General features: G+C 38.7%; 1 protein-coding gene across 2 annotated transcripts in view; it reads left to right on the top strand.

The window, feature by feature from the left end:
• The window catches only part of DPY19L4 (dpy-19 like 4), a 62,505-nt gene extending 49,865 nt beyond the window's left edge, over positions 1-12,640 (top strand). For both annotated transcript variants that reach the window (XM_047783587.1, XM_047783586.1), the window contains 4 exons: positions 25-107; positions 3,519-3,651; positions 8,822-8,980; positions 11,993-12,640. In XM_047783587.1, coding sequence (XP_047639543.1) covers positions 25-107; positions 3,519-3,651; positions 8,822-8,980; positions 11,993-12,157 — 540 coding nt within the window. In that variant the 3' untranslated portion in view covers positions 12,158-12,640. The remainder of the gene's footprint in view (positions 1-24; positions 108-3,518; positions 3,652-8,821; positions 8,981-11,992) is intronic.
• The last annotated feature ends 913 nt before the right edge of the window (positions 12,641-13,553 follow it).

Genomic DNA, 13,553 nt, shown 5'->3' with positions numbered 1-13,553 from the left:
GGGGGATTTTGTTTTGCATTTTAGTTTTTTCCAAGATTAATTACAGAATTGATGGAACTACAAGAATTTTATGACCCAGATACAGTGGAACTTATGACCTGGATAAAGTAAGACCTGAACTGCCCAAGATTGTTGTTAAGCTACTAATTATTGCATGCTATAATGGATTCAGGGGAAGTAATAAATTAATGCTTTTTTATGAGTTCTCATAAAACTCAGGAATTTTACCCCGTGTTTTTAGGGATATTTAGTTTTTGATTGGACTTCTAATTCTAATTTTCTAATTGAACTCATTTCCATTGGTAAGTTTGAGATTTGAGACTCTACCCATTAAACACTAGAAATGTGGAATTATAAATGAACCAATGTCCTATTATTTAGATAGTCAAAAGATGCTTCTTTTACCCTGGGTTGGAGGTGGATAAGTGTTAGATTTCTAGTCTTAATAACCAAGATTAACAAAAAAAATTTTTTTTGGCCATGCCTGTAGCATATGGAATCCTAGGTCAGGAATTGAACCTGCACCACAGCTGTAAACAGAGCCACAACACTGACAACGCCAGATCCTTAACCCACTGAACCACATGGGAACTCCCCCCATTTTTTATTTTGATTTTAATATTCAGGCATATTTTAATGTGACAGGAGGTGTGATCTGGGCCTGTGTAAGCCCAGAATTGTAAATGAAATACCTTTTTGCCTCCCCCAATATATATATAAAACTATGGAACTCTCAAAGGGTTAGAATGAATGGGTGAACTAGCAAAATATCCATTAAGTGACAGAGATAGATGACAAGAAAGTATGTCTTCCTTTGTCTCAGCTCTTGGTCAAAAATAAAGTCTCTCCTCTAAATTTGTAGCAGTGCATCTGAACTCACATATTTGTAGTTTAAATTACACTTAATCTAATCTAGGAAACCCTAAATCAAAAATTTAGCATGGGAGCTCCCACTGTGGTATAATGGGATCAGCCTCGTCTTGGAAGCGCTGGGACACAGGTTTGATCTCTGGCCTGGCACAGTGGGCTGGGATCCAGTGTTGCTACAGCTGTGGCTTAGGTTGAGACTGTGGCCTGGATCTGATCCCTGGCCCGGGAGCTCCATATGCCTCAGGGTGGCCAAAAAAATAAATGAAAAAAAGATTAGCATTAAAAAGCAGTCCTGGAATTCCCTTTGTGGTGCAGCGGAAACAAACCTGGCTAGTATCTGTGAGGATGTGGGTTTGATCCCTGGCCTCACACAGTGGGTCAGGGATCCGGGGTTGCTGTGAGCTGTGGTGTAGTTGCAGATGCAGCTTGGATCCCGTGTTGCTGTGGCTGTGGTGTAGGCTGGCAGCTGTAGCTCCGATGCCACCCCTAGCCTGGGAACTTTCATATGCTGCAGGTTCAGCCCTAAAAAGAAAAAAAAAAAAAAAGAAGTAGTTTTCGGGTGGCCTGGACTGCCTGATATAAACTTCAACCCAGGCTATACAGGATTTCACAAATAAAGCTTCATGAAGATAAGCTCAAAAGTTATACATGAAGAAATAGTACAGCGCAGCAGGAATCAGCTCTTGTTTGTGACAAACAACAAATTAAACCTCTAGCAATTTCTGATGATAAAATTTGTGTCAGTTAGTTTTTGCTGTACAGCCACCACGAAACTTAGTGGCTTACAAACAGCAAAGATTTATTTCCCACTCTTTCGATGGTTAGCTAAGTGGAGGCAGTGGATAGGATTCTTACGGTTTGGGGCGGCTCTCTGGGACTAGATGGTATGGCATGGCCTCTCTTATGTCGAAGGCTGGGTACGTGTCAACTGAGGGCATGGAAATGACTTGGCCATGTGTGTTATCATCATCCAGCCCTGGTGAGCCTGGGCCCATTCATAAGGTGGTAGTTGTAGAGTTCTCAGAAATAAGAAGAGGACAAGTTTCAGTGTCAAACATGTTTTAAACTTCTGTTCACATTATGTGTGCTGTTGTTCTGTTGGCCAAAGCAAGTCTTGTGACGAAAACCAGAGTTTCCTCCAGGAGAGTAACTATAGGGAAAAGAATCATTGCCATTTTTCTGACTATGGATAGAGACTATGAAATAACTACATTGAAATATTTTAAAGACATAGAAGAAGAAACCAAAACTTGAAAAAAGAGTGAAACACTATCAGAAAAGGCCAAGATAATGGGGGAAGAAACACAATATGTTTCTGGAAAAGAGGAACAGGTTTTTAGAATAGGTATGTAGCAATGAGAATAGGTCTTATTATAAAGTCTCATTATTGTAGTGACAACTTTCATATGTATAAAAATTGTTTGTTTTTTTTTTAAAGATCATCCTCGACTATTGTCCATTAGTGCTTTTTTGTGAATTGTATTTACCTTTGTGGGACACTGGTTATATAGCCTTGTATTGTTATTAACAAAAAGGAAGTCACATCTATGTGTGTGATTTATCATAATATTTTCAAAGACACCAAAGGTCTAAACAGTGTACATTGTACATCAGATGATTGGACATTTATGTTACTATGGTGTAATTTTTATGTTTCATTTTTATTTCCTCATTACTGGTGCTGCCTAAAGACAATGTCTTTGTGCCATCTCTTTATTTTCAGAGCTTGCCACTATCCCTAGAACATAGTAGGTAGATGCTGAATGTTGAACACAGGCAGTAAATAAGTGAGGACCTTAGAGCAGCCCTTTGGGACCTGTCTTGTGAGTAGCATCTATCTGGGAGTTTGGATCACAGTTTAGAGTAGAGAAGTCTTTCATGTGTTATCTGGAGACAGACACATGGATAAAGGTAGGAAAGAAGCAGGAGGATAGATGGATCTGGAAGGAGTTGGTTTATGGTGATTTATTTGCCAAAGTTGAATTTGAGAATTCACAGCATCACGGTTGAACTGACCACTCTATCCAAAATGAGTGTTACTGTCACTATCCCATTCCTTACCCTGCTTTTTTTTTTTTTGTCTTTTTGCCTTTTCTAGGGCCACTCCTGTGGCATATGGAGGTTCCCAGGCCAGGGGTCCAACCTGAGCTGCAGCTGCCAGCCTATGCCAGAGCCACAGCAACGCAGGATCCGAGCTGCGTCTGCAACCTACACCACAGCTCATGGCAACGCCGGATCCCCAACCAACCGAGCAAGGCCAGGGATCGAACCTGCAACCCCATGGTTCCTAGTCCGATTCATTAACCACTGAGCCACGATGGGAACGGCATGCCCTGCATTATTTTTTAATAGTATTATTACCACCTGACCTATATGTTTATTCTCTCTCCCCCTGCTCCCTCTGGAAAGCAGGGACCTTATCCTCTCAATTCTCTTTCAAAATGTTTCTGTCTCTTTAGCACTTTAAACAGTTTCTGGCACATAATAGGTGCTCAGTTATTTGAAATCCAAAAATGAAATGAAAGCTGACATTGAAACTTAAGTGTACAATACATTTTAAGTTGCTTGGTTTTCAGAATTGATATAAATCGGTGATCTAAATGGTATACTTAACTTTCTAATGTGTGAATCTTTATGGTTCTTTGCAGAAGGCAAGCTCCAGTTGCAGCTGTGTTTGCAGGAAGTCCACAATTAATGGCTGCAATTAAATTATGCACTGGATGGATGGTGACAAGCTTGCCTCTTTACAATGATGATGACTTTCTCAAGCGAAATGAAAATGTAAGGCATTTTACATTCTACATTTAGATCTTTCTTATATGACTCTCTATTTTAATATAGTTGTGTAATAATGAGTGCGTTCCTTGTTAGTTAGGAAAATCCACCCAGTTTTAGAAGAGTTAATTAACTTTAGTTTTTGAAAAAGCTGAATAATACATTTAACTAAGAGGGGCAAAATTAAAATATGAAGTTCTTTATTTTATGTTGTATTGATGTGTTTCCAGGAGAAACATTTAATTTTCTACAAGGTTTTAAGGGACTGATATATAATATTTTACAAAGGGAAATGTTCTTTTGAAAATATCGTTGTTCTCAATCAAATTATTAAAGGAAAGCTTTTAGTTAGTGTCTTTTTACACTTTATATTTCCAAGCAAAAATTCTGTTATTGCTTATTAATGCTGTGATTTATTTTTCAGTATGAGCTATTATTAATAACTTGGTATGACATTAGTATGGTATCTAGTTACTTCTGATTCAGAGAATGTATTATTTTGGATGTTTAGTATGGATCTAAATGGTAATTTTGTATCTGAACAACTGAACCTGAGTTTTTTCTATTTTTCACTTAGAATTTCGTATAGTTTTTTTTATTTTTTTTTGTCTTTTGTCTTTTGTTGTTGTTGTTGTTGCTATTTCTTGGGCCGCTCCCGCGGCATATGGGGGTTCCCAGGCTAGGGGTTGAATCGGAGCTGTAGCCACCAGCCTACGCCAGAGCCACAGCAACGCGGGATCCGAGCGGCGTCTGCAACCTACACCACAGCTCACGGCAACGCCGGATCGTTAACCCACTGAGCAAGGGCAGGGACCGAACCCGCAACCTCATGGTTCCTAGTCGGATTCGTTAACCACTGCGCCACGACAGGAACTCCCCAGAATTTCGTATAGTTTTTAAGTGTACTTTAAGCTGAGAAGGAAATCTAGCAACATAGAAGTTAGACTTTCATTTAATAGAAAGATTAGACTCTAAGAATGTGCTCTGGAACTAGAGTTATTTGGATTCAGATGGCATCTCTGCCTCATACTAGCTTTGTAACCTTGAGCAAGTTTCAGAATCTGGAAATAATAATAGTTCTCACCTCCTGGTTGTGAGAATTAAGTGAGATAATGCACGGTGCCTGAAACACAGTAAAATTTAAATGTTAACTATGTTTTTTTAAGATCAATTTATTTATTTATTTATTTTTGCTTTCTAGGGCTGCACCCACAGCATAGGAAGTTCCCAGGCTAGGGGTCGAATTGGAGCTACAGCTGCTGGCCTATCCCAGAGCCACAGCAATGCAGGATCCAAGCCACATCTGTGACGTACACCACAGCTCATAGCAACACCTGATCACCCACCCAGTGAGCGTGACCAGGGATCAGACCTGCATCCTCATGGATACTAGTCAGATTGTTTCTGCTGTGCTATGAAAGGAACTCCTAAATGTTAACTATTTTTATTATATACTATTAAATTGTAATTGTATGTGCACACACATGCATACCCATATAAACACAGAAAGTATGGAGAGGAATACAAATGCAGAAGCAGTCAGTTCTGCCTGCAAAAATCCAAGTCCTTAAGTAACAAGGACCTACTATATAGCATAGGGAAATCTACTCAGTAATAACCTATATGGGAAAAGGATCTGAAAAAGAATGGATATTTTTATATATATGTATAACTGACTCACTTTGTAGACACCTGAGACTTAACAAAATAGTGTTAAGTCAACTATACTCCAATAAAATTTTTTTTTTGTCTTTCTGCTATTTTTTTGGGCCGCTCCCGCAGCATATGGAGGTTCCCAGGCTAGGGGTTGAATCGGAGCTGTAGCCAACGGCCTACGCCAGAGCCACAGCAACGCGGAATCTGAGCCGCGTCTGCAACCTACACCACAGCTCACGGCAACGCCGGATCGTTAACCCACTGAGCAAGGGCAGGGACCGAAGCCGCAACCTCATGGTTCCTAGTCGGATTCGTTAACCACTGCGCCACAACGGGAACTCCCAATAAAAATTTTTTAAAAAATCCAAGTCTTGGTGTTCCGTAGTGGCTCAGTGGGTTAAAGATTCAGCTTTGTCACTGCTGTGGTGTGGATTCTCAGGTTTCATCCCTAACCCAGGAAACCCCCTGTGCAATGGGTATGTGCAGAAATAAAAAATCCAAGTTTTGGGAGTCCCTGTTGTGGTGCAGTGGAAATGAATCTGACTAGTATCCATGAGGATGAGGGTTTGATCCCTGGCCTTGCTCATTGGGTTAAGGATCCAGTATCGCCGTGAGCTGTGGTGTAGGTCGCAGATATGGCTTGGATCTTGCATTGCTGTGGCTGTGGCATAGGCTGACAGCTGCAGCTCTGATTTGACCCCTAGCCTGGGAACTTCCATATGCCGTGGGTACAGCCCTAAAAAGAAAAAAAAAAGAAAAAAAAAATCCAAGTCTTCATGAAGGCCATTCCCTTGATCGAGGCTTCAAAGGATGACTAGAAACTTGTTTATAAAAAGAATACATGTAATTCCAGGTTGATAAAGTCACATGAGCCATGAAATTTGGCCATGAAACTAGAAAATACAATCAGGCCAAATTCTGGAGGACCTGCAGTGTCAGGCTTAAGAATTTCATCTTACCCTTGAGGCATTTGGGAGTCGTTAAAGACCTTTCATCAGCCTGGGAGTGGAATGCTTAGATCTGTTTTGGAGTTAATTATAGTCGTAGGGCAGATTGAAGCAGGGGAGAGGTCAGAGATGGGGAGATCTACCTGTGAGTGATTTACCTGAGAGATAATAGCTGCATGTGGTTAGTATTTGCTGCACTTGAAAGGTGGTGTTGCTTAGAGAGTATACTACAAGCCTATGTCCTGGACTTCATTTTTTGGTGGATTTAAACCAACTAAATTTGACATGTAGTTTTTCCTTTGTTGTTTTTTGACTGGTCTTTTTCCCAATCTAGAATTTCAGAATCACTCATAATAAGGTCAGAATTCTAATTAGGTTCTAATTAAATTTAAACTTTCTGTTTTTGGCCACACGTGAGGCATGCAGAAGTTCTGGGGCCAGGGATTGCACCCTCTGCCACAGTAGTGATACCAGTTCCTGAGCCCACTGAGCCACCAGAGAACTCCTAAACTTAGAACATTTCAGAGTTTTTAGTTTTATATGGCTTGGCTGTGAGAATAGGAAGCATGTTTTTTTCAAATCATTGTCTTTCTATATGATGTCTCGTACATCCCAAGTACTGAATAAATTTGTTGTTAAAATGAATTGAACTCCACAAATGAGACCATATCCTTTAAATTAGACACCATCTATAATTCATAACATGTGACTAACCTCTGTATAATCTCCTAGGCCAGTCATTCTCAAACCCAGGATGATCATGCCCCCAGGGGACATTTGGCGTGTCTAGAGATATTTCTGGTTGTCACAACTGTAGGAGGGCTTCAACAGCTATCTAGTGGGTGGAGACCAGGGATACTGCAAAACAGCCTCCACTCTGTCCCAGCAAAGAATTATCTGGCCCCAAACGTCAATAGTGCTAATAAGGTTGAGAAACCCTGTCCAGGTCTAACGGTAATGTTCTTGCCATTGCATGGAAGTGGTTTTTTTAAATGCCCCAATAGTATGGTAAAGTTTCCCCAAATTTAAAAATAAATAAAAATATATGTAAAAAACTGTGTGAGCTTGTTAGGATAGAACCGTTCACATAAAACATGTAGCAAAGTGAAATGAGTAAGAAACTTGCTCTTGACTTACTAACATTCTGTATCCCAAGGAATGAATTATTTCTAGGATGTCAGTGGACATTGGACCTAAAGTTGCTGGCTAGATAGCAACAATAACATGTAGTAAGCAGGTAATGAATAATCTGCAAAAAGGTTGGAGCCTGTTCAATCTAGATTACAAATCACAGTATTTTCAAGACAAACAGATTGTCATACTTTGGCCTAACTCTTGTGATTTTCTAATGTCAGCAAATCAGAAAAACTGAAAAAAAGATATTATCTAATAAAATCTAGAAGTTATTTCTAATAAGTTCAGTAAAATTGTGATGAAGAAATACCATGGAAACAGGAAATGAGTTTTAAGCATTCCTGCTCATTCAGTATTTTGTGACAAGAGTCAAATTATTTTTAATCTCACCAACTTTATCTCATGTATAAAATGAATATAAAATTCTCTGACACGTGGTAGTAAAAAAATTAAAGGAACTATTACAACTCAATAATAAAAAGATAATCCAATTAAAAAATGGACAAAGGCCATTTGCAACAATATGGATGAGCCTTAGGGGCGTTATGCCAAGGGAAATAAGTCAGAGAAAGACAAATACTGTGTGATCTCATTTATATTTGGAATCTAAGAAAGCTGAATTCATAAAAACAGAAGAATCGTGGTCACCAGGGGCTAGGAGGGATGGAGAAACAAGGAGATGTTTGTCAGAGAGTACAAACTACTAGGTAGGTATAAGATGAATAAATGCCAGGGATCTAATATACAGCACGGTGATTAATACTTTATTGTGGAGTTCCTGTTGTGGCTCAGCAGGTTACAAACCTGACTAGTATCCATGAGGATGCAGGTTTGATCCCTGGCCCCACTCAGTGGGTTAAGGATCTGGCGTCACTGTGAGCTGTGGTGTAGGCTGCAGATGCAGCTCGGATCCCATGTTTCTGTGGCTGTGGTATAGGCTGGCAGCTGCAGCTCTAATTTGACCCCTAGCTTGGGAACTTCCATATGCCATGGATACAGCCCTTAAAAAAAAAAAAAAAAAAAAGGAAAAAAAAACCCCTATTGTATATTTGAAAGTTACTAAGAGAGTAAATCTTAGTAAGTCTGCATATGACAGGATGCAGGTGTTAGCTAAAGCTATGGTGATAATCCTTTTGCAGTGTGTGAGTGGATCAAATAAACATGTCATACATCTTCAACTTACACTGTGTTATATCTCAGTAAAGCTCGGGGTGGGGGCAAATGTGCAAAGGACTTGAATGTATATTTCTACAAATAAGATGTACAAGTTGCCAGCAGCAAATGAATATAAGCTTCCTGAGGGCAGGAATTAAATCTTAGTGAATATCTTTATTGTCCATAGATGGCACTGAGAACATAGTAGATGCTCAGTGTATAATTTTGATTAATAGAATTTTTAGATGTCTTTTAAAATCTTTGTTTTAATTCTGTTCTTGCAGATCTATCAAATCTATTCAAAGCGATCTGCTGAAGATATTTATAAAATACTGACATCCTACAAGGCTAATTACCTAATTGTAGAAGATGCTATCTGCAATGAGGTGGGAACCACAAGAGGCTGTAGGGTTAAAGACTTATTAGACATTGCAAATGGCCATGTAAGTAACCATTTGGAAAGTTCAATTTTTTTTGAGAAAAATGACTTTATTTAAACTTGTAGTATCTTAAAACTTTATTAAGATTATAATTAAAAGTTATATAACAGGGGGGGCACCCTATTGAAATAGTTTGAAATATTTTTTCAATGTGCAAAAGAAAAGTTGGGCAATTTTGCAAAAATGAAATTTACCAATACCTGGATTCCTTATTTGTTGCCTGTACTTGTGCATATTCAACATTTATAAATAAAAGATGGCATAATTTGATTTGAATGATGATTTTACTTTAACATAATAATGTAAAGAGTAGTTTTTTGTATTGTTATATTCTTATGTTGAGAAATGTCGTGATTTGATATATATCTAGAAAAATTACTAAATTAACACAGTCCTGTACATTGAGTCCATGTTATCCACAAAAATTAGTGTATTCAGAGCTACTTTAGTTGTAAGGACTTAGCTGTATCTTAAATTTTCATTGATTTTTAACTACTTACCAAGTCTCAGCCTGCAGTGTATATACTGTATACCTGGCAACTAAGGAGACAGACAGGGGAGTTTGTGTATCTGGTTATTAGTTTTTACCATCTGGTAATTAGGCTCTGGAATGGGTGCCCTTATTCCTAGGAAGGTTGGAGGTGGAGGATCTTAGGAAAAGTTTAGTAGGTCATTCTTTTTTTTTTTTTTTAGGGCTGAACCCACAGCATATGAAAGTTCCCAGGCTAGAGGTTGAATTGGGGCTATGGCTGCTGGCCTAGGCCATAGCCACAGCAACAGCGGCCCCACTGAGGGAGGCCAAGGATCAAACCTACGTCCTCATGGATACTAGTCAGATTTGTTTCCGATGTGCAACAACAGGAACTCCCTGGAGTGTGTATTCTGTTTAGCTTGCAGCCAAGATTTTTTCTGTCCTTTCCTAAATAATTAGCTCTTTGTTTTAATCATCCCAGACCAGTTGGGTGGTAAGAAATTAGTTTTTATGATTTCTACTTTTCTCTCTCTTCATGACCCGTTAATCTTATAATGTAAACTTAGTCTGTTTTCTGCATGTACTTTGAATTTTCTCTCTTGGTTTGATGTCTGTGATCTTTGGCTTAGTTGGTGCTCCTGGCTGCTTTTTTGCTCCATTTTGAAGATCAGGTTACTACTTCTTTCACGTAATACCAGCCACAGACTTAAAGATAATTCATCCTTGTATAAATAAATACATTTTAACCCCTGTGCCCCCACATCCTTTTATTCTTCTAGGGCCACACTCATGGCATGTGGAGGTTCCCAGGCTAGGATTCTAATCAGAGCTGTAGCCACCGTCCTACACCAGAGCCAAAGCAACTCAGGATCTGAGCCGCATCTGCGACCTACACCACAGCTCACGGCAATGCCTAATCCTTAACCCACTGAGCAAGGCCAGGGATAGAACCCACAACCTCATGGTTCCTAGTCAGATTCGTTAACCACTGAGCCATGATGGGAACTCCCTTTTTTTTTTCTTTCCCTTTTATTCTTAAAGTGGGCTCTCTGACATCTTTCCTAGGTTATTAGAATAGTATTTAGTATTCTATTATGGAAAACCCATCAAGCTAGCTAAGATGTATTAGTGAACATCATTAAAGTGAGAATGTAAAGAATTGTACTGGATAAGTCACAGAAACTTACTTGCTTACTGTTGTGAGTCAAGTCTACATAAGAAGAAAAGTTCGAACATAATTAAGAATACATGTCTAGGAGTTTCCATTGTGGCTCAGCAGAAATGAATCTGACTAGTATCCATGAAGATGGAGGCTCAATACCTGGCCTTGCTCAGTGGGTTAAGGATCTGTCTTTGCCGTGAGCTGTGGTGTAGGTGGCAGATGTGGCTCGGATCTGGCGTTGCTGTGGCTATGGCGTAGGACAGCAGCTGTAGCTCCAGTTTGACCCCTAGCCTGATAACCTCCATATGCCATGGGTGAGGCCCTAAAAAGACCAAAAAAAAAAAAAAAGAGAATATATGTCCATGTCTCAGCCTTGGTAGGTTCCATGATAAAATTCTTCAAAGGGATGATAATCAACTATGGAGATTAGGTCTTTTAAAAATTGGAAAACACTTGTTCTTCTTAGGGCTACACCTGTGGCATATGGAAGTTCCCAGGCTAGGGGTTGAATTGGGGCCACAGCTGCCAGCCTACACCACAGCCACAGCAATGCCAGATCCGAGCCACGTTTGTGACCTGTGCTGCAGCTCATGGCAAAGCCAGACCCTTAACCCAGTGAGTGAGACCAGGGAGCGAACCTGCCTCCTCATGGAGACTAGTTGGGTTCTTAACCCCCTGAGCCACAATGAGAACTCCTCAAAGTTGGAAAATACTTTATACTCATTTCTTTTTTTGCATTGCAGCTCACAGCAATGCCAGATCCTTAACCCACTGAGTGAGGCCAGGGAGCGAACCTGCCTCCTCATGGAGACTAGTTGGGTTCTTAACTCCCTGAGCCACAATGGGAACTCCTCAAAGTTGGAAAATATTTTATACTCTTTTCTTTTTTTTCTTTTTTCTTTGTTTTTATTTAGGGCTGCATCTGTGGCATATGGAAGTTCCCAGGCTAGGGGTCCAATCAGAGTTATAGCTGCTAGCCTACACCACAGCCACAGCAACTCGGGATCTGAGCCGCATCTGCGACCTACACCACAGCTCACGGCAACTCTGGATCCGTAACCCACTGAGTGAGGCCAGGGATCAAACCCGCAACCTCATGGTTCCTAGTTGGATTCGTTAACCACTGAGCCACTACGGGAACTCCTATACTCATTTCTTAATCTCATTGGGAATCTCAAATCCGTTGAGTAGTGGACATGGTGACTTTTATGAAGAATCTTTTATTTACTGGACAATGTGAGATGTTTGCTGAACAACATGAGATAGTCCACATTTAGCAGTACTATATTTTTTCATATAAATGTAGTCATTTGTACATTGATTGCATTGCTCCTGTAAGCTTAATAAGTTTTTTAATATTATGTTTCCTATCTTTTAATAGGTCGTTTGTGAAGAAGGTGACAAGTTAACCTACTCAAAACATGGGCGATTTTGTCATGAGGTCAAAATTAACTATTCTCCATATATGAATTATTTCACTAGAGTATACTGGAACAGATCCTACTTTGTATATAAAATCAACACTGTGATATCCTTTCAGTCTTGAAAAACAGCAGAGCCTTCATTTCAAAGACATAGACATCTGATGTAAAGTGCAGTTTTCTTCTACCTACATGGTGTCTTTCAGAAATCAGAGCTTGGACATGTGAAATGTTGCTGCTGCTTTTCCCCTCCTGCTGTTAACTGGATCTAGAGTTCTGTGGGGAAAAGAAGATCAAACAGTACTGTTCTTTGGTAAAATGTCAAATCTGCCATTCTGCAGTATTCCAGCCAGGTGTTTTTCTTAGTGTTACATGTTCCTCTAGACTGTCGTAAAATTTTCCTCTTAAATCTTCATTCCATCATAGCATTGGTCTTGAATTTGAATATGTTCAAGGTCAGAGTATAGTTCTCAACCATAACATTTAATAAATACTTGATGTGATATAATTTTAGAATAGACGGAAAGAATTATTCTTAACCTCAAGGCAGTTTCTGAAGGTAATTTCATGGTGTATAATAAAACAAAACTCTTACAATAAAAAACTAATTTAAATGTCTGCTGAGAATTTGTGGCATTTAAATTAAAATGGAAATTTTATAAAGGAAAGTGATCTTTAAGGATACACATAAAGGTATGTCCAGATTTTTCCGTAATACCACTCTAATCATCTGCTGCCTGTGTAAGTGAGCACTTTCCTAGTAATATATGTTGCATGATATTGCGTTTCATTATTTTATGACTATTAACTGGCTAGCTTTTTTACACTTATGCCCATAAATTTGATACCAATTTAATCATGATAAAACAGCAATTCTTGTTACCTATATATTTTTAAAAACAGACATTTAGAAGAATGTTGTTCAGGTTTTTAAAATATGGATATGGGTATACAATCTATTTACATGTCTTCTACTAAAGTATTAAGTGAAAAAGTGAGTATTTGTCAGAGTAAGACTGTGTATACTAAAATGAGCAACAATTTCTGGAGATATGTGCAGATACTGTTAAACAGCTCTGCATGATAAAACGCAAGTGCTATTATTTATGAAACTATGGTACAGTCTTCAGCATTAAGAACAAAATGACAGTTATAAAATTCACAGCACAGTCTCATAATTTAAATGTTATGTTTCTTCAAGTCATGTTTTCACATTTTAAATTATCAATTAAAAGAAATTCTAAATTGATAAATTTGGCCATATAAAGAAATTCAGGATAGATGTATATTTTAATAAGATGGGATGCATGTTTATACACCTATTGAGTGAACAGACTTTCAAATTTTTACCTGTTAAAGTGCTGTAAAAACTGAAATTTCAGTACTCTAAATAACTACATTAGAAAGGAGCATCTTTCCATTACCTTTATTTTCTGTTTTATATATATATATATATATATACACATATATATAATTTTTTAAGTACAAGAGCACATGCATTCTTAGACTAAGATGTTAGCT

This window comes from Phacochoerus africanus, chromosome 6, assembly GCF_016906955.1.
Source record: "Phacochoerus africanus isolate WHEZ1 chromosome 6, ROS_Pafr_v1, whole genome shotgun sequence".
In the NCBI taxonomy this organism is placed as follows: domain Eukaryota; kingdom Metazoa; phylum Chordata; class Mammalia; order Artiodactyla; family Suidae; genus Phacochoerus; species Phacochoerus africanus.
The sequence above is the reverse complement of the archived record's forward strand: the minus strand, read 5'-3'. Positions and strand labels throughout refer to the sequence as shown.